Source organism: Rhipicephalus microplus, chromosome 4, assembly GCF_043290135.1.
Source record: "Rhipicephalus microplus isolate Deutch F79 chromosome 4, USDA_Rmic, whole genome shotgun sequence".
Taxonomy (NCBI): Eukaryota; Metazoa; Arthropoda; class Arachnida; order Ixodida; family Ixodidae; genus Rhipicephalus; species Rhipicephalus microplus.
The window spans coordinates 51,874,713-51,897,131 of record NC_134703.1 but is presented as its reverse complement, the minus strand read 5'-3'; the positions used below and the strand labels follow the sequence as shown (position 1 = coordinate 51,897,131).

Sequence of the window (22,419 nt, the reverse complement as noted above, 5' to 3'; positions counted from 1 at the left end):
TATGGGCCTGAACTTGTGTGCTGGTGCAGTGCGTGCCCACAAACTATGTACAATTGACTACTAAGGCGAGTTGTTCTTTACAAACTGTAGCAATGCTCACGTCAGAAGAAAACAAGAATGGAGAAGACATCTTACCACTGCGGAGCGGTATTCGTCTTTAGTCTCGCAGCGCCACGTGATACACATGAGTAGATTTACGGGCGTACATATGCTCCCCTGCACGCACTTCGTCCATTACCGTAGCGACAACGTCCAGCTCTGTCTGGGTGGTCGGTGACTTCGTTTGAATGGTCTCTCACCATCAAATCTACTTTTTGCGTGGACCGAGTGGTACATTTTCATGTCTCGCTGACCTATAGCTTCCCAACTCATTTCTTTCTTTTCTTTTTTTCTTTCTCTTTCTTGTTTTTTTAACGTTTTTATTTCTATTTCTCTTTCTTCGCTATCACAGCATTCGCAGCTATACATGAGAGTGCCGGCATCTTCATCTGAACGTCTCGAGGCGTTACTACAACCTGGTCCTCAGATGACGCTCGTTGCGTGCCCAGCGGGAGCAACCTGTGGCATCGCCTTCCCTTCGAGGCGGCACCGTAATTTCCACTCTGATTTGGACCCCTCGCGGGCGCACGCGGTAGCAAATACGCAGCGCAGGGAGAAAAGCAGTCCGGATTCACGCGAGAAGGAGCGTTGGGCACGACACCACGCATGTCTCTTGTTTTTTTCTCGCACCCTGGCCCAGAGGTGGTCCATTGCGAGGGCAGCGTGGCGATACAAGAACGGTAGCTGGAGGTATCATGAAAGAAAATACAGACAAAAGAATGCGAGCAAGTAGAGACGATTGCATCTCGCTATAGCGGAGAAGTGGTTCAATACCGGAAAAAAAGAATGCCGATGCATGTCCTTGCGGCCCTAATGGTGCCTCAGCGGGACTCTTGGGGACGCGGCGCGGCGTATGTGTATCAGGACACGCCCGTTTCTTAATGCATCAAAGCATCGCAGGGTCCGCCACTAATTGCTCGTTGGAGACGTTTTTTCTTCTTTCGCCCGCGAAAATGAGGCCACAGCTATAAATATATGCGACAAGGATTGGAAATCATCGCACAAGTGCGGGGCAAATGTTTATATTTGAGTCTTATAATGGCTTGCTTCTACTTAGTTATTCTTGCAAGGCTCGGTGCCCTTACCTTCCCACTTATGTGTCGTGTGGTTCGCCCCGTTAATCGGCTCCAGATAGAAAAACAAAACAAAACTGGAAGTTGGTTGCCATGCAGTATCATTCCCGCAATAGCGCGCAAAAATTCGGCAGATACCACGTACCTGGCAATTGTAGAAATTGATGTTATGCGAATCATGCGGAGGAAAGGTGACCATGTTGCAGTTTTTTATTGAGGTACACGTCATGAAATGACGCTAAATATATGTACAAATGTTGCATGCACAGACATACGGTGAAGAGTTGCAGATGTTTATATAACAAGTAGTTTGCACCTTCGCGCAACGATGTCAACTGGAACATGTGTAGTAAAAACACCAGAAGCTGATATTAAGCGCTGCCCCGCCGCGGTGGTATAGTGGCTAAGGTACTCGGCTGCTGACCCGCAGGTCGCGGGTTCAAATCCCGGCTGCGGCGGCTGCATTTCCGATGGAGGCGGGAATGTCGAGGCCCGTGTGCTCAGATTTGGGTGGACGTTAAAGAACCCCAGGTGGTCGAAATCTCCGGAGCCCTACACTACGGCGTCTCTCATAATCATATGGTGGTTTTGGGACGTTAAACCCCACAAATCAATCAATCAATGATATTAAGTGCTGATGCTCGCGAAGACGCTGGCCATGGACACTCCTACATAAGTCAACTTTAGCGCATGGCACCTCACCACAATGAACGTCAATCCGACGTGATGGCTGTATCAAAGGAGTACATATTTAATATTTATAAAATTGCGTAGGCACCACTGCAACTACTATTGACGTTTCACGATGATTAGCGTCTATTTGAATAGCAGTTCGGAGACCTGGTACATAAGTTTGTGGTAGAACTTGATGCTTGACAGCCACGCAGAATGCTTGGGTATACGGTTCCTGCTGGGAGCCTGAAAAATTCATTGTTTGTATTCGTCGGGGGGTCAACGCTGGCCATGTCAGGTTTTTGTTAACACTGACATTTATTCTAGCTTTCGTGGGGTTGACGTTACCGATGTCGGGTATTGCTTAACGCTCACGCGTTAAAGTTGCCTATGTGTGTTCTCGTCGTTCCTTGTGAAATACCAAGAGTCTATAACCTGTAGCACATACCCGCATACCGGCGGCACATACCTACCCGTGGCTAAGTGCCACTGTCTGGCGGGAAGTGTTTGGCGATGTATGCGATGGGATTGTGACATTATACATGTCTTGACCAGGGCGTCATATTCGTCAATCTATCTTACCCTCCGATGCTAATTTCAATTCACGCCAAGCTAAGGGGGTGACCACGAGAGCGCACAAACGTAAGCGGTTAGATAGATAGATAGATAGATAGATAGATAGATAGATAGATAGATAGATAGATAGATAGATAGATAGATAGATAGATAGATAGATAGATAGATAGATAGATAGATAGATAGATAGATAGATAGATAGATAGATAGATAGATAGATAGATAGATAGATAGATAGATAGATAGATAGATAGATAGATAGACAGACAGACAGACAGACAGACAGACAGACAGACAGACAGACAGACAGACAGACAGACAGACAGATAGATAGATAGATAGATAGATAGATAGATAGATAGATAGATAGATAGATAGATAGATAGATAGATAGATAGATAGATAGATAGATAGATAGATAGATAGATAGATAGATAGATAGATAGATAGATAGATAGATAGATAGATAGATAGATAGATAGATAGATAGATAGATAGATAGATAGATAGATACGCTCAAAATCAGTGAAGTTCGCCAAGAAATGCTTGCGGCATTTAAATAATCACATCGATTGCGAAAAAGCAAGGCGGGAACCAGCGCCGCTCTTTCGAGCTTGCTCTTTTGCCGTCCACGCGATTCTTTGCACTGCCAGGTGATCCACCAGTCTGTACTTCTGACTAGAGCATCACATTATTTCAGGAAGAGAAACTATCGGGTTGATATCAGCACTAAGCGTTGGTCACAGTAGAATCTTGATAAAAATTAACCAATGAAGCCGTGCGATAGCTTGCAGCTGGAACAAGACAGGGACAGATATCGTGGTTTCTAGTGTTATTTTTTAGGCAGCAGAAGATATTGACAATGAAAAGCGTATTTAGTATCTTTATTTCACAGCAAAAACGCCTAAACTAAGAACGATTGAATAATCTGTTCCTTTCTTTCATAGATGCTGCAGTGCCTAGAGAAATTTAGGGAAAAGATACAAACCAACGTAGGCACGGGGACAATTAAAATTGTTACTAAGATAGAACAACTACGTCAATTTATTATGGTACTGTTTCGTATTTCTGGGCACTCAGGTATGTTCTCACTAAATTTCAATGTAAATGAAGAGAACGAAATATGTTACTGCACCAAAATATAATGAGCTCGCTCCTTTAACGAGAATGCTCACGTTTCTTGCGCGGCGGCAAGTTTTTTTTTTTTTTTTGTTTCGGCAGTAGATTGTGCAACCATCTCGCAATATGCATTAGCCGGATTGAGACGTTACCCACGGAGAGCCGCTTATCTTTACGATCGCTGGTACAGAGCGGCGCGCAGAGATACACGCCTCGAGTCAGACTGGAAGGCGACAAGCCCTGTGAGCTTACATAGTCAAAGACGAGTAAATTACAGGCTTGAGAGGAAACAAGACGCTGAATCCTCAAATTGCCTAATGACGCAGTAATTGTATAATTGCCACCTTATTTCTCGAGTGGGCTTTTTTATCCCTGTGACGAGTTCATGTGAGAAGTAAACAAACCCGCCTTGATATGATCGCCGGATAACCTCCACTCTGGTTTGCTCTCTCAGAGAAAACAAGCATTCATGTACGGATTGTTTAGTTCTGTTTACGTTGCTGTAAGCTCTGGCACTAGTGATTAAGTGTTGATTGATTGATATGTGGGGCTTAACGTCCCAAAACCACCATATGATTATGAGAGACGCCGTAGTGAAGGGCTCCGGAAATTTTGACCACCTGGGGTTCTTTAACGTGCACCCAAATCTGAGCACACGGGCCTACAACATTTCCGCCTCCATCGGAAATGCAGCCGCCGCAGCCGGGATTCGATCCCGCGCCCTGCGGGTCAGCAGCCGAGTACCTTAGCCACTAGACCACCACGGCGGGGCTAGTGATTAAGTGTTGGAGGAAAGTGGCATCTACACAAAACTGCATATAAATAGAAATAAAGAAAATGAAAGCGCTAAAATACACAGACATGACGTAGTATTGTAATCAATACAGACATCGCGAGATGTATACGAAAAAAAAATGTCTCGCTTTGCTACAGTATAAACTACTACTGTCTAGTATTCAGAGTGCCTTCGCAGTATATGAGATGTTATTCCAGGGCAAAGCAGGAGTGCAGGGGAATATAGAAGCCTGTAGATGACACATTCTTGAGCACGGAATGTCCCTGAAACCAACGTTTTGGACAAGAGATCTTGTCTTCTCCAAGGCAGCCTTGAAACATATTAGTATATTGGTCCTTTGTATTTGCCTCTAAAGTCAGTTAGTTTAAATATACGCATGTATCATTTGCATTCTTCTTCCACCTAAAAGACTGTTAACGTAAGGCAACCCCACGTTTACTGTTCGACTCTGTTAGCAAAGTTTGTCTATGAACAAAGACCTGTCTGCAGGGCAGCAGTAGGAGGTGACTAGATGAAGTTAAGAAAGAAAGGGAGAATATAACTACACTGACCAACAGAAGCACACGCTTCGCACTGAGATGCTACGAGCACGAATCTTAAATTTCCCGTGGTGCACTCGTGTGCGACGGAGCAGGTACTTTTCGCCTCTTTGTTCTCGGTGGCATCGCGAGGCGCACTGTACACGGTACACAGGAGCGCGCACGCATAGGTCACGCCTCGTTTTCTCCACGACTCGGCGACCGCCGGACGATGACGTCAACCAAGGGGCAATTACCCACGCCACATGATCGCGCCAGCGTTGCAGCACGACCGGCGCGGTTTATTTCGCCCCGGTCGCCGGCACTCGCCTCCGCCGGACACGCAGCCAGAGCCGAGAACTGACTCGGAGGAGGAGAAACGCGCGGGTCACTACAATCGCCGCGATTGCGCAAATCGCGGCGACTTCCTGGAGAGGAAAAGGGGGATGGTGGAGGTGCTATACCTTACTGCTGCACTAAGCACGGGGCCTATAGCCTAACTGCCGAATGGGCCAGTTCGTTACGCACGGTTACGCGGTACAGTCGGCTAGTTTCGGGAAATGCCGTCGTGTTTAAATAATCTCTATTGTATAGCTGAAAGCGGAAAAAAAATCACGAAAACGAGGTGTCATTCGAGCTGACGTTTGAACAAATCTTTTTCTCCAGTGCAGTTGCTATGTCTCAGTATTTTTTTTTTTATTTCCTCAAATAATTTTATCCATTCGCGAAGTTTTTATCTCTTGAAGCCTCCACTTTCTTTATAGCGATTGCCTTGTTTCGATCTGCATTCTACAGCGTTACATATTCTCAATAAGGAAAACCCGACTATTACAACTGCAATAATAATAATAATAATAATAATAATAATAATAATAATAATAATAATAATAATAATAATAATAATAATAATAATAATAATAATAATAATAATAATAAATCCATGTTATGATAGTGAGGCACGCCATGGTGGTGCACTCCGCAGATTTTGACCAACTGGTGTTCATTAACGTGCAGTAACATGACACAGTAGACGGGCCTCTTGAACAACACCTCCATCAATATGTGACCGCCGCAGCCGGAATCGTACCTGTGTCCTTGTCAGCAGCCGAATACCCTATATAAAGCCGCTACACCCCCGCACCGGACTGTTCGCACTGCCAAATTTTGGGCGTGGTTTATGAATGTTTCTTTTTCTTTTACTCATACATTTGTATTTCGCTGTATGCAAGGCCCATTCAGAACTCTGGTTAACCTCTGTTTTGTTTTTTGTTTGCTGTGTGCACACGTTCTATCATCCTTTTTGCCCTTCTATTGCCAACTTACTTTAAACGAGTGCATACACGATCTGCTACCATATTGCAAACCATACCTTCGCTGACCTTCAATAAGCTTTTTTTTTTCATTGCTTTCCCCGTGTTGTCGCTCTCAACATATGTGAGTGTATCCTTCGTCTGCATATGCGCGCGCATGTTGTCTCACCAGACTACATACATAGTCATTCGGCTTCTGATGACCGTTGTTGCGGAAATAACACCGTCATACTGCAATTACTGTCGGTAAGTTCACTTCATTGCGCATTCAGCACCGTACACTTCGTGCTGGCCACTTAACGCGCAGTCGGGGGGAAAGACGAACTCACCAGCGCTTATGCTGATGACGATGGCTAACCCGGGTGCGGCGTCCAAACTTTGTGGCTTTATTAATTCACGGGCGTCCGCGCATACATGCATGCCTGAAGAAGAGGCCCGCCTGTTGTCGGTCATCTCCTTCGTGTTGAGTTACGCAGCGTTGAATAACAGAGGATGAAAAACCGCTTTAGGCAGTGTCTACATTTCGTGTTCCCTTTGCTCGTTTGCTTGTTTCGTTGTTTCCTTTGGTTCCGCGCTTACATTAACTCCTGCGGAGCGACCGGTCACGTATGGAGATGAGCATACGAAGGATGCGTTCTTCACCTTCCGGTCTGGATGTAGATAGCTTTGGAACGATAAGCGTTGAAATCCTCACTCGCATGGCGAGCAGGGCAGCGACGCAGCCGAGTACAGTTGTCGAACGCCAAGCCACCACAGTTCCTGAGCAGTGCATCCTTCACTAATTCGGCAGGCTTCAGCGATGCCTACGTGTATGTCCAGGGACTCAGAGGGTGCATCTGAAAAGTGATTAACGAATCGTACACCAGAGGCCGCCGCTCACGTAATGGTCCTTTTGTGGCGCGCCATTAGAAGGCGAACCCTCGTTCGTCGCCCATGATCGCGTGCGCGAGCACGCGAGAGTGAGTGGGCACGCTCGCGAGTCACTGAAGCCGCGCCTGGCTCTTCTTGTACATTGACGACCTCTACAGGGTGTGCAGAGCCACGACGGGTACATTGATTGTGTCTCGACGCGAAAGACAACAGGCTGGAAGAGCCAGGAAGACAGCATGCGCGATGCGAGGATTGAAGATGACGGGAGCATGTTTCGGATCGTTGCATCTGTCTTCACACAGCTTAACTTTCAACCGATTGACGCTGCGATTTTTCCAATAGTTGCGAACAGTATAAGTGAGACAGACACGCTGAATTTCTTTAGTTTTACTGATAAGCATCACGTTGGTCTTTTGTAACGTATTGCTATTGTGTAATTCGGCCGTTTAGTACCTACATATTGTGATATCTACAGCAAGTGCGCATCGCTGACGACATTTTATGTGTCTAAGCTTTATATTAGCTTAACGTTGCACGGTGTGACTTTTCTTGATACGTATTTCATCTTTTATCGACATACTTCGAAGCCATATATGAGATTGTTTCATCATTTATATTGTCGCTGATTCCGTTGGAGCTGCAAAAGATATGTTCATATCGTGGCTGGCCTTGTATAGCTTACAGCCAAGCCTCACTATTTGACAATCACTATAGTTAAAAGTGGAAAGCGACAAAAAAATTTTGACTCCGAAATTAGGAAAAGAAGAAAAAAAATGAGGGCTTTATGTATCGCTGCCGCAGTTCGATCGCCTCGTTTATAGATATACCCACCAAGGCATTGGACGATCCCAGTGCGTTTCATCTAAACATCAACTGGTCATGCCGGTACTGGCGTAACTGACGTTGAAGAAAGCCAAAGATACTTGCTCAGCCGAAAGGCGCCTGATACGATGACGGCAGAAAATAAGCAGTGAGCCGACAGAAAGAAAAGGGCGTGCAGTGGCGTGCGCTCGCATTCCTCAGTTTTAGAGCTTTTTTCCGCGAATATATGGGAGCGGCGCGTGCCAGGCAGAGCTGCCGAGCAGTCCGCCGTAATGGTTCGTGGAACTCGGCAGCCACGCTTGCTCGCTGAATTGGCGCATGTCTGTGATGTGCACTGTTCTTATATAGGGCCGATCCCGGTCGGCTACCGGCCGACCGACCCGTCATGCCACCCAGTGATGTCCAATCAGCTCTTGAAATGCGCAGCGGCTCGTTAAATGGCAGCACTTTGCGTTGACGGTGCTTAGACGACCCTTAAGAGCCAATTAGCGAGAACGCCGGTATCGCCCTCCAAGTTTTCAGTTTAGTTTTCATTAGTGCTATATTTTTGCAATCGTTCGGGGAGCTTACTCTGTACTCTTCAAGTGCGCGAATTTTCGCGTCGCTTTTGTAGGTCACTCGGTGTTATGTTCAATCTTAGTACATAATTCTCGCATTGCTTATCTCTTTTTTTGCGCTGCCTTGAAAGAATCAACTACAATCAATATTTATTTTCTTTTTCAAATAAAAATTCACTGCCCCACGCATAAATGCAAACGTTTCTGCACTGTATATACCCGAATGTTTTCCCGAATGTATACTGACTTACTTCTTCACTGGCTTTATTAATCTAAACACCGCTGGTTTAGACGTTTTCATTATTACAGTTATCCATACACCTGACTAAGACTGTGTTCGAGACACGCGTGTGCACTCAATAGTGTCGATTGCCCGTATACTGCGTTCTGTGCGTACTCTTATTTGCAACGATGCACTTTTTCCCAAAGTTGTCCGGCACAACCGCACTTCAGAAGTGCGGACAGCACGTACTTGCCCGCCCGCTCCAGTGCGCTAACTCCGCTTCGTTTTTCTGCTTATCAGTTCTACAGTGGAGGGAAGGGAGGCTAAGGTATGGAGGGCAATCGACACGTGACAAACGGCACGCTAACAAACAGGGCCCCACAGGCACCGCCGCAGGAGGAGGTGGGTGCGCTATTCACCCATTTTACAGTGGCCTACTGTTTACCCCGTCGTTTTGCGCTTTGGGCCGCTCCTTATCGCTAATCACTGCCTAAACACGCGCGCAGGTATGGCCCGCTCTTTCGGACACGAGGAGCACCTTGCCGGACCAGCGCCATAAAGCTCTCGCTGAGCACGGCCTTTTCAGACACGCGAAGGAAACCAGAGTTGTCCAGTTGGCTTCACTTTCGCTGCAACCGGGTGCAAAAGAAAGAAAGAAAGAAAGAAAGAAAGAAAGAAAGAAAGAAAGAAAGAAAGAAAGAAAGAAAGAAAGAAAGAAAGAAAGAAAGAAAGAAAGAAAGAAAGAAAGAAAGACGCCCTGTTGGCCCGATGGTGGTGGCAGTGGTACCCCGAGACCCTAAAACCAGGGTCATCGCGCCCCGCTTTGCGCGACCGACTGTCCGCTGCGGCGGCTCCGGCAGTGACGACGGCTATGATTTATGAAAAGCTGGGCCAGCAGGCCGCGTGGTCTGCTGGCAGCTCGAGCTGATAATGGCTTTCTTTATCTCCCTCAGCTTACTGCGACCTAGCGTCTACAGAGTGCGTCGCGCACACGCTCGGGTATATATATACGTCCGTATATACCATACAGAGCGCGCGGACGCTGTCACTGCGCCCTTTGCGCTTTATATTTCACGCCACAGTGAGGCTTCTTTCTCCCCCTCCTGCTGTCCAATCCACCCTATATACCTCTTGTCAGAGTTAGGAGGCTTATATGGCTTTGCTTTGGAGACCATATAGGAGCCTTTTGAGCATCCTTTTCAGTGTGTGTTTTCACTCCGAAGGTGCGTCCTTGTCTAGAATGTTGCTGCTGTCGAATAACTCTGCCTGCGTGCGGCTTAGATAGACGTATTTGCGAGGTCGTAAGAGGAGAAAGGCGGTACGCGGATGTGTGTGATGTGCTTCTCGCGGTCGGTTTGTTTGGGTCAAGCGCACGCTTATCCGACCATTGAAGTTCATATCTGCTGAAGAGCGGGGTATTGTGCTCTTTTGGAATCAGTTAATCATACCGCTGACGGATGGGCCATGACCTTGAATCACTGTCGTGCGATGAGAGCTGCTTTCCATTAGGATAGTGTGACCCTTTTGAAACCTGTTATTTTTCTTCATTTTTTGTAAGTTGTGTATACATAAAAAGAAAAGTTTGCTTCATCGAGTCTTTGCGTTATTGACATCATATGAGTGATAGCGATCGTATCGCTGTCTTTTAAGATGCTAAACGCGATTTCTAACTCTTGTAGCGACGGTGACCTTTTGTTCTCTTTTTTTCGTCTCTGGATCATCTAACGCTTAGAGGGACAACCAGTATAACACCAAAGTTAGGTATCCGCACCCATAACGAAAAATAGCATGTCGCTATAAGGTTCTGAGACGAACTCGAGGATACGACTAATATGGTATAAAAGTACAATTTCGGATACAAATCACAAAGATTCCACCTACACTAGTATAACTTGCTTTTGGGCCAGTTGGTGCGTGCCTGGATTAAATAGTCAACTTCGCACCAAATTCACAACCACACAGAGGAAGAAAACACATAGGCAGATTGGGAGCGTGCTGTCTAATTGTTTTCTTCCTCTGTGTGATTGTGAATTTGGCGTGAAGTTGACTACTTAAATAACGTACAGTGTGCAGGCATTGTTGTCACCGACAAGAGAAATACGGACGGGCTGCAAGAACTGCGAGAAAGAGAATTCATGGTACCTGCCCTATATTGCATTCATGTGGTGCTGTTAATTTGTCATTGCTACACTGGGCTTGCCAATGAAGGAAATAGTAACAATATTATTGATATTATCTGGGTTTTACATTTCAAAACCACCATATGATTATGAGAGATGATGTAGTGGAGGGCTCCAGTAATATCGACCACCTGTTGTTCTTTAACGCGTACTGTGCCGATACAGACAAGACAATTCGATGATATGGGTCAAAACGTAAGTTATGGTACTTCTAAACGGCTTTAGTGTGTTTCACAATTACGAAACTATCACGCCAGTCAAATAATACGATGACGGCGTCGTGTTTGATACAACCTTGGTAAACAAAAAGCAGTCGTACATATGGGCTCCCAATTCAGCATTTCGTTCTAAATTATTGACTACAAATAAGTGAAGTAGTTTGGGAGTTTTCCGAAAGTGATGATAGCACCGAACATATTTATGCATTTGACAGGTAAGATATATTGATTTGGAGGTCTTGTTATTGCCCTTAATCTTATCCATGTGTTACACACACGCACACATACCCACGCACGCACACATGAAACGAGCGCAACTTGAATTTCAAAGCAAAGGGCACGTCTTAAAGATGGCTCTTAATGACGTGCGTGGGGCCGTCACAGCGTCAAAGGCAACGCATACCCATTGAGTGAATCTCAATTAACACACTTGTTTCTCGAGGCTTTACTACGGCCGTTCACATCGAATTGTTCAAGGGCGTACGTCGCCGACTTGTCAGCCAGCCTGTCAAGGTTGATACTGCAGCAGTGGCGAGCGTGAAATTGGATATTTCTTCATTAGCAGCCCTCTCGTATACATAGAAATGAACACCTGCCTGCAATCCTTCTTGTCGCGGTGACCGCATCATGGTAGGTCGCTTCACTCATGCGGACTGTATAGTGATAATCGGCTCTTATTAAAGATACATTTGTTAGGAAGGAATAAAAACTAAATTTCAGCATTAAAAATCAAAGTTAATGCTATCTGAGGACATTTGGCTGGTGTTCCGGGGAATGATCAACGATCATTTATACTTTTGAAAGACACTTCATTGCGCATGTATGTACTTCGGCAGTTGTTTCGTAGGAGATATTCTAATCTGTTCATCTCGACAAGGGCGTATATTGTACACACAGAGTATATTTCGCTGACGTCTTGAACCGTTACTTGTACAGTTGAGCATTGCAACACTGCCTGAACCAGAGGTATTCATCATGCCAAGCAAGCTGTATATGCAAGTGATCAAAATGATGCGACAGAGTGGGTGGGAGGCTCTTTCTTTTTTTGTTGCCGGCAGTCTTTGTCTTTGGAATTTTTCATTGGTTAAACATGCTGTGTAATGTCAGAAAAGCTCGAAGACAGCTATTGAAACACCTATGTTATGCATAAGCAAGTAAAACAATGGCATTGCAACAAGCGCCCTCTGTGAGAACCGAGACATCAAGCAACATATATCTTCTGATAAAGTAATTGTAGACATCCGACTGCTTGCATCAAAATAAAGTAGTATGCGGATCATATTCGCACTCATACGGCAGTTTTCACTTATTTTTGTTGACCACTTTGCTCATTATCAACGTCACATCTCCTCTTATTATTAATTTCTTTGTCAATCTCATTATTCGTGTTTTTTCTAGCTCTTTTAGTGCTGCTAAACGTGTCTCGATTTTACAAAGTGCTCAACCCTGCGCAATACATAGAAATAGTCATGGTCCGGTTCTGAAGCTGAATGTGAAGTCTACGCGACCGGTGAAATCAAATTATGCCATTAACTATTCTCTAAGGCACCATATACACATGTGAACAATTACGTTGAGCCGTATTCCTTCAAATGTCGGTCGTACCCCAATGTTCAAAGGTCTCGTCATACTACACACAGCTTCTTCTCATTATTATTATTTGCTTCTTCTTTTTACCTCTTTTTTCGTTCACGACTTCACGCAACGCGGTACCTTTCCCACGCTACGTCGGGTTCAATTCGTGCCGACACGAGCGCTAAATCGAGAAGAAGAAAAAAAGAAAAAAAAAACAGAGCAAGGCGAGGAAAAAATAAAAGAGAAAATGAAAATGCACGAAATTCGACGATTCGGTAGTCGCGAACACACCGTAATAGTCATACGTATTGTGGCATCACCGCACGTGTAGACGAGAAGGCGATGCTATAAACTCCCGTGGCTATCTGAGCGTTCTCGAAACATTGTCGACTGCGAGCGCGCAGCATCGCACGCCACTCGACGGCTGATACAGCATCCACGACGGGAGGGGCGCCTCCTTCCGTGTGCTGTGTGCGTGACCGCGCTCTTAGTGGCATAAAGTCGATCCCAAAGCGGATAGTGGCGGGCCCAATATGGCATATGATCGGCTCGCATAGACCGATCCCTCACGACTCTCGCATCTATGCACACCCCCCCACCCCTCGTCCATCTTGCGCGGAGCTCTACATTTTCTTGCTCTTCTTGGCTCGTCGGTGCCCCCTGTCCTATACCCGCGCGCACGTTTTTATTTCGGTAGCCGAATTTTATTCCGCACGACCTCAGGGGCCGTGTCGGTTGTGTACGAACGCGTCGGGCATGCTGCTAGACGCCCGCGCTTAATACGCCCCGACGGGTCGTTCTTTCTCTTTTCGTTTGTCGTTACATGCTCGCATCTTTTCACATCTCGACTCCGTCCCGATCGAGGTTCTTGCCGCAGCTTCCGCGGTTTCTTACCGCGACGATGGCACAGTGCGAACGGAGCGATGGAAATATACGGGGACGAAGAGAAGCAACATTCGCGCTCGAAGCAAAACGATGACGTCGTCAACACACGAACTGTGACGCCAAAGCGTGCGTGCACTTCGTGAGCGGCATCTTTCTTGCATGGGATGCGTGCGGCTGCGAAGGCGACGACCCGATATTACAATGGTCGCGCGCGCGCTGGCCGATTGCCTCACGATCTGATGTGGCGAGACGGCGTGAATCATGCGTACAGCCGAGCGGGTTATTTACACGGTGCGATGATTTAAATTGCGTTCGCGGTTTCCTTCACAAAGGGCGTTGCACGCAGGGTTCGCCACAACGCTTGTGCAGTGTTACCTGAGTGCGAGTAACAGTCACGTGAGGCACCGTCGTCCTGCGAAGATGGCTGCGGTGCAACGAGATTCGAATGTTCTCCTCGGTCCTTAAGCTCGCCTAAAAGAGAAAGCCAGCTGGCCGATATACGTCACCCGCGAAGAATCTGTGGCTCATTTGCCCATTGTTCTCTAGGAACCACTGCTTGCCATAGGCAACTCACGAAGAAAGCGGACACCTCCTCAATCGAGCATTCGTATATACAAAGTTTGCACTGCCCCGCGAGCAATGAAACAGTTTGTATGTTTTTTTTCTTGGCAGGAATCCATCCGGAGTCTGTATAGCTGGGTGTCAGGTGCCCTACATCAATTGTTTCACTTTAAAGTGCTTTCAGAAGTGGTGCAAGTACACCGATCGAATTTCCGCGAGGTTTCACGCCCCACTATGCGAATCATCATGCTGCGGCGTATGTTATGATAACATGATTTCAAACGTTCGGAAGCGCTCTGTCATATGATCATTCAAACCGGCAGAATTGCAGCTTCGTTAGGGCAGAGTTGAACCCCTTTATAATTTATTGAAAGAGATGTTGCTTATACAGAGACAAGCGTATGTGTGCACATACGATGCCTATCTGAAGTGTTCGTATGGTACGAGTTAATGTGTGCCATCAAAGTGGTTTCAGGATGAAACAGGTGCATGCGCTTGTAATATTCTCACATTTTAACGCAGTAGCAACCACCGTTCAGCTATTAATACGACTGGATAATATTATGGATTATGGGGCTCAATCGCCCCACGCGTAGCCCATGTGACACTGAAGTTATATGCGACAGATAATATCGCTCATCCCCACTAGTCATATATCAAGCTAAATACACAAGATTATTTCCTTCTTCGCCGTTTCACCAATGTTAAAAAGGCAATTTGATAGCTTCTGAAGCCTTTTTTTTTTTGTAAATAGGCATTTCTGAGTGCACCAAAGTTTAACTGCCTCAAGGTGGCTTCGAAACGGCTTCATGGCGCTAATTACCTAATGGCCAAAGGCACATTCTATTCCGGATCGCAAAACGGCACTAACCTCATTCTCACAAATGACCGAGCTTCCCACGGTAGTATGTGCCCCATTAGCAGCAGCGATCTAGTGTGTACACTTGTTATCAGGTCACTTTAAGGAGGAGGTAATTAACGCGTACTGACGAACGCAGCTGCAGTAAGTTCAACAGGGAGCTCGCGCTCTTTGAAGCTCGCGCAAATTTGAAGTCGTAACGAAAATGTATGATATAAACCGTTAGTCGGGTCGTTCGTCACCTAACCACGCCCAGGAACGGGTATAGCTCACAATTTATCACAGGATATAACAGGCCGGCTTCTAGAATACCAAAGCGTCTATGTACTCGTGTCGCAGTTTATTTTATTGATTGCCACCTCGAAGCCATGAAGGCATGACGGTCGGTCACCCAAACTTCACGTTGGGAACTGTAAGCCTGCATGCCTCCGCGATAGCGTTTCATTCTCGAACTGCAATTGCATGCGCGAAAGAACAGGTTTTTATATTGTCCTATTCGTGGGAATTTTTGCGCAGCCGTTATAATCAATATCTGTTGGAATGCGTTAAAGTATTTCCGCGATGGTGCTCTCTGAAACAACTTGAATGCGGAGTATGCGTCTGTGCCATTCGTACAATGTATACCCTGCATGGAATCACGTATGCGGAGTCAAACGTGACCCCTCAGCAGTCATTGCAATGTGTTTAGAAAAAGTGGTTAATGATTTCGAGTACAGAGTACTCGACTATGGGAGAGCCTAAAGCAGTCCCGTTTCCAAAGCCTGAAGAATCCAGCATGTCGAGTTTACTACCACGACAGTTCAACATTCGTATATTACGAATTAAGACTATAGATCTCAACTCATCAAACCACCAGGTATCACAGTTTTTACCAGCCTTTTGATACTGCAGTGTAAGTGATCTGTGACCCATATATAACAGAAAACAACTCACCAACAACTATATATGTGCTGTACTAATTAGTTTTTCATAGGACTCACAAATTGTTCGTGTAAGTGTAGTATCATTCAACAAATAAAACGGTGAACGAGTTTTGTTTGATGCGTAACGTTGAATAGTATATGATTATAGTTAGGTGTACTATAAGAAATTTCTGGTGATTCAATTTTAAGAAAGCTGTGCAATACGTTGCATTAGCCAGCATTGGAAGGAAGAAGGAGGAAGGAAGAAAGTTTAAGCGGAAAGACAGGGAGGTTAGCCAGTTCTTAGACCGGCTGGCTACCCTGTGCTGGGGAAAGTGGTAAGGGGAATAAAAGATGTTAAAAAGAAGTGTTGTGAAGAGACAGAGAAATTACAAAAAAAAATTTCGACAGAGGAAAGGCAACATCAAAGAGTATAAGACACTAAAGTCTGTCTCTGAGGCCAGTTGTCCGCAAAAAGCGCAGCAAAGCTTTCAAAGCTTTCTGGGCTGAGAATAGGCTCGGCGAATGATTCAGAATCCTTTGTTCCGACAAAAACCGATCATCCAGTCTATCTAGAGCTGCAGTGAGTTCTTGTTTTTGCGCGTTGAAATGGGTGCACTCACACAGAAGGTGCGCGATGGTTTCTTCGCAGCTGCAGTAAGTGCATGTAGACGAGCTGGCCAATCCAATTAGATAAGAGTATGCGTTCGTGAAGGCCACTCCAAGCCACAGGCAGCCAGCATTGGTGTCGCTTTGCGGCATTGTAGGCTGAACCAGTCAGTCAATAAGAGAAAAAGAAAGCTCACATGGTTACTAAGGCAGTCGCTCAAGACTCGATAGCGAGAGCTATTTTCTCGTCTTTTTTCTACTCAGTCGAAGCACTGATCTTTCTCCCTCTCACATGGAAAGCTTTCCGCGCTTAACGTGGTTTAACATTGCCTCCAAGATCAGAGGCATTGCAATTTTTTTTTCACTCTCTATCCCTGGTTCTGCCCTGCCTTCGTTAATGGCGCACATTTGAGCATGCGACAATATTATTTGATGACGTAGGATATTTCGGTGGTCAGTGGGATAGTGATGACATATTATGGGGTCGTAATCATGTGTTCATGATTTCTACATCACTCTCGTAAATGCCGACATCGCCGACGGTCCGAGTAAGTGTCTGCCTTCAACTAACGTGTTCGCTCGTTCCTCTGGTGTTCTCATTCGCAGATCCGGCATCGCTTCGGCTGCTACGACGAAATCCAGCTGGAAAAGTCCAGGCAGGTTCGACACTGCAACTGGGTGCGTTTCGTTCGACACTCGCCTCAGTTCAGCGCCGAGGTGAACCTGCTCGGTTCACTCGTGAAGGGCGAGCCCGTGTACGAAACGATTCGCACGGTGGCCTCAAACACGGAGCTGGTTGTCTTCTACGAAGACGCAGACGACGACGTCGATCGGACGCCCCTGACGTTGGTAGTGGCCAGGGACCTCTCGTTGGCACAGTACCGAAGCGCCATGGGCATGATCCTCGAAGGTGAGCTTGCATTTCTTATCAGCATTGTTGATTTCACCCTCTATATTGCGCATAAACCCCTGACTAGAATTTCATTTCTCGAAATGCCGTTTTCTTGACGAGTTAAACTATGTTATGATGTCAATATCAGTCTGTTTGGCAAGAAAATCATGGCCTAATAAGGTGTACAAAATTCGCCTCGTGTGTACTCTCAGGCTCATGAGTGTTCACCGCCTGGAATCGATGACACTGAATTATCCAAGAACTTCCTGGGGTACTCCGGCTGTTTTTCACTGTTGAGAGCAAACACTGAGTGCAGGCACTATATACGGCTTATTTATATTCTCTACTGTTCAGTTTCAAACATTTGGTGCCCGATATGTCCGCCAGCAGTACACAGGCCGCAACTGTATATATGGGCTCTAAGTGATGTGGCAAAAACGATGAATCACGGTATACTAAGTAAGACTCGATGTAGTATTGCGGTAACGCAGTAGTACTGATGTCCCGAGAAGGGATGTCTTTATCAATAGGTCCCAATTACAAGTCTTGCCAAAGCATTCTAACAGTCTGTTACCTCTCCTTTGGAAAGAACGAGAGTGCCTGCATTGTTTCAGCCGAATTCAAGATAGAAGCTTACAGCAACGAATGGATGGACTGCTATAGGAGGAAGGAAGTGGAAGAGGGATAGATGAAGGAGGAAGAGGGTGGTCATCGAGAATAACGGAAGTGGAAGACGTCACACACACACGTCTCGTCTGGGCTCGACGACTCCACCCACCGCGTTTTCCACGGAGCCAAAAGGCTCTTGGCACCCGAGACGCGAGCAACCAAAAAGAGAAAGCGCCCGAAGGGGCCAGCGTTTCTGGCGACGCCACCGTCGAGCAGTGCTCCCATTGTTAGGGCTATATAGTGCTGCGGTCGGTCCTTCTTTTGACCTCATAGGCGCGCGCTCGCGCTAGAAGTGATTGATCTTTCTCTTGCTTATATAGCTGCTGGCTCTCACCCTCGCGATGCGAAGCCGCCTTTCTATCAGTCTACCCGAGTGAAGAACAGCTTTGAAAAGTGGTTCACCCAATCGGCTTCCGCAGCGGAGCCGCTTGTCGATACGGCATCCTGCAATAGCCATCGCGGAAGTCCTGAGGGATCTCTGGCTTGCGTGTGTTGCGCGCCCCCAAAGAGCGCGCGGTGAACCGACCGGAGCTGTCGAGACCGTCAGTGGTCCGCTTTGAATGATGACCGTTCGTAATTATTTCGCCCGTTCATTGTATTAACAGTCAACACACACCGCGAAGACACAGGTCGGCGCGGCCTGCGCGCCGAATAAAGAGAGGTCTTTTCTTAGCCCAAGTTGCGGGCCCGCCTTCGGAGCGTGCTTTCAGGGTTGCGAAGTTGGAAATTAAGCACTGCCACGGCAAACCCAGTTTCTTGTTTGCTTTTCTTGTGCGGCATGCTCGAGAGAGGCTATACAAGAAATGGTGATAACCGTGGAAACCTTGGACAAATTGGGTTCATGTTCTCAAAAAACTGAGGCAAGAAATGGGGTATATATGTATATGAGGGCGTCTTTTTTCCTGCTGAAACAATTAGAACGTTAGTTTACCGCTACCACCCGCTGGTCGGTCTGCGATGGTCCGCGATGCAAGAAAGTTAGAATGATGGAAGGCACGTCCCTTAGCGTGGACACATGGTCGGAGCGAACAGCCTAGTTCTCAGAACCAGTAGAATCGCCTTTTTTTATTTTCCTTTTTGTTTATCGTATTTTATTTTTGAAGTCGGGTGATGAAGAAGAAGTGGTTTTCTGTTACGCTAAAGCATGCTACACACATGTAGCATCCACGTGTAAACTCGTGCGGCATAAGTTATATATAAAAAAAAAGAAAGAGAAAGAAAAACTCAAGACAAGTGGAACAAAAACTTCTGCAATGGTTCTTCGGATTTGACTAAAAGATTTTTTCTTCCATTTAAGAAAGCTTCATGCATGAACGTGGCAATTTTCGTACAGTGACAACCTCATGGCTTTTGACTCATACACTGTAAGGATACACTGATTGCTGTCAATGTGAAGAAAATCTCTATGTCTACGAATGCTGAAATGCTCTGCAGGTTGTCCCAGCTTGTCGTAGCCTCATAGTACATTGAAGTAACAGTGTAAGCAAGAGTGACACTGCATATTTTGCCATATAGTAAGGTTAAAATGTACCCTTGTGTAAACAAAAATTTTTATATTGTGTAAATAATAATATTATTCATATTGTGGTTTTACGTCCAAAGCCACAATATGGTAATGACAGATGCCGTATAGAGTATAGTGCTCTAGGAATTTCGATCTCCTGGTGTTATTTAACGTCCGTTAACATCGCACAGTACAAGGGCTTCTAGCATTTCGCTTCCGCCATAATTAGACCACCGTGGCCAGCATCAAACCCGCTACAATCGAGTCCGCAGCGGAGCACCTTACTCGCTACACCGCTGCGGCTGACTACCCTTGTTTAATAAGTCTTGCTCTTAAGCCCAAACAGTTGTACACTCAAACACATGAGAGTTTAAGCCGCATTGCTTCCCGAGAATCGGTGCGCCACCACGCTGATGTAATGTATTCTAATCAAGGTTTACGTAACATTGCAGGAGACATTCCTGGTCTAGGTCGAGCTAGTGTCAGACTACTCAACAGATGTTGAACTGTGAATTTTGATGCAAACGTTTATACTGCACCATGCAGAATCCCCTAGTGCAAATGCTTGCAATGATGACGTGCGGTCGAGCCCGCAAATGTGTACCTTTATTCCGAAGTTCTTCATTTTGTTCCTCCAGAAATATTGTTATAGTATAAGGTGGCACTATGAACTGAATGAACATTTTTTTGCAAACAGTTTTGGTGTGAGGTCGCTCATGCATACGGACCCAGAATTTTTTTCTGCATTACACTTTTATGGCTGCACAGTCATGAAGAAACACGTACGTAGATCACGGGATCTCTACTGGAAAGTAAAGCTTTCTTCTGTTTCTTTCAGAATCACACAAGAGTAGCTTCGAATGTAGCCGTTCTTGGAAGTACGCCTCAGAGGCCTCAGAAAAACCGTACACCCCACAGAAAAAAAAGTAAAAACAAAAAAATGGCCTACAGGAAAATATTTCAAAAATATCCTGTTTAGTCATCCCTTTGGTGACAACACCTTGTAGGATCGCAAATAAGACTCTGGAGGTGCAACCTGATTATTGAGACAGCCCATCGAAAAAAAAAACTAAACTTTGTCATCCAAACAGACGCTCGAGATCAAATGGCACATTGAGGAATTGTCCATTGTTTTCCCCTATTCTTCTCGAATAACTTTCCAGAGGTGTTGACAGGCTTCATTGCAACGATTACCTTCGGTGTCTTCCTCGAATAACGCTTCATGCGTCATCTTAACTCTGAGTGGTTCATTCTTCAGCAGTGAGAAGACAGTTGTTTTTGAGTTCGCTCAATATTTTTTCAATATTTGTGCTACAACATCGGCGCACACCAGAATCACGATCTGGCCTGTACCAGTGAAAAAGTACCATCGTACATAGGTTTTCGTAACATCTGCTGGGTCTTTGGTATATTTATACGCTTGAGTTATGATAATCGTGCTCTTAATTAGTAAATATGTACTTTTCTTCTCTCTAACGTGTTTCTTGAGTCATGTTTTTGCGGAAAGTGAAACAGTGCAACGAAGTGCATTTTTTGATACTCGCCAAAATTCTTTGTTATTACGTCTAGCTCCCCGCCACATACTCGGCTGCTGATCCGCAGGTCGCGGGATCGAATGCCATTTGCAGCGGCTGCATTTTCAATGGAGGTGAAAATGCTGCATAGGCCCATGTGCTCGGATTTGGGGGCACGTTAAATAACCCAACGCGGTCGAAATTTCCGGAGCTCTCCACTACGTGGACTTTTATAATCATATGGTAGTTTTGGGACGTTAAACACCGCATATCAATCAAATCAATGTTAGTTCTAGACGGCCTGTTAATATTCAATGCAACATAAAGGCCTTGTCGCTTAACCAATAACAACTACCACGGTGTACACACCTCGATACGATCCTCGCGTATTCCCTGCATAATTTTCTCGTCATCTTTGCGCAATGCATGCAGTAGTGGTATAAAATGCGCATGCACAATGCAGCTAGCACTTCCTTCCAAGCACTACCTGTAGGCCTCGCCATACACGTCGTTCGAATATTAACATACATCATTGCGTGTTTCAAGGTCTCTAATAGATTAGTTCGCTCGGCATTTATAATTGTAGGTTTGTGTTTAAGCATCCAACCACACCAGTTCGTAATAATATAGGCGACGTCTGCGAATACTAATCATCTCTTTGGCTTGAAGCACATCACCGATCTGTTGAAAGTTATTTTAAGCAGCTGTGTTGAAAGGACAGCAGAAGGTAAACCCGGACGAGATGACATATATAGTTGCAATTTCAGTGTGGTTCTTTTTCCTTTATCCTCATATTTGAAGCGCTGTTGCTTGTAAGATAAGATGCAGCCTTGCGAAACACACGTTACTCTCGTGACACGGGAAACGGTACAACCACTCCATGGACAACTTTTAAGAGTCTGTAAAGAACAGTGACGGCTGGTACTAATGAAGTTACAGAAAAATAAATGGCATTAGGTTCAGGCTTGTAATACACAGGAAGTAAGAGAGACAGAGAACGAGAGAAATGTGAGATGAAGGGCAACAAGTTCCACCGAACCTGCATGCAGCCTGCAGCAATCACCGATATTGCTCAAAAAAAAAAAAAAGAGAAGAAAAAAAAACGAGGCACAAACATCAACGACGCCAGTTGCAGTCATGGTGGCAGTACATAGGCATATGTGTCATGTACATATGTGCGTGTATTGTACTTTTTTTTTTCATAGAGTGCATTCTTCGGTGACAGAACGCTCGTCCTGCGCGACCTTCTATGCACGAGAAATTAATGATTCTGTTCACTCATGAATTCTTAATATCTATGTATCCGCATAACGTGAGTAGACATTACATTGACTTGACGAATGATGTATGGGTACGAAAGGCGGAAATGTAAGTACATTTATTATTCAGCATGTTGAACCTGCGAGGTAACCGAAA

The 22,419-nt window shown here is 45.6% G+C and overlaps 1 protein-coding gene across 1 annotated transcript in view; it reads left to right on the top strand.

The window, feature by feature from the left end:
• LOC119171963 (uncharacterized) overlaps window positions 1-22,419 on the top strand; it is a 112,513-nt gene that overhangs the window by 26,972 nt on the left and 63,122 nt on the right. Inside the window, exon 2 of the mRNA XM_037422878.2 lies at window positions 17,031-17,334. Within this exon, the coding sequence (XP_037278775.2) occupies window positions 17,031-17,334 (304 nt within the window). The remainder of the gene's footprint in view (window positions 1-17,030; window positions 17,335-22,419) is intronic.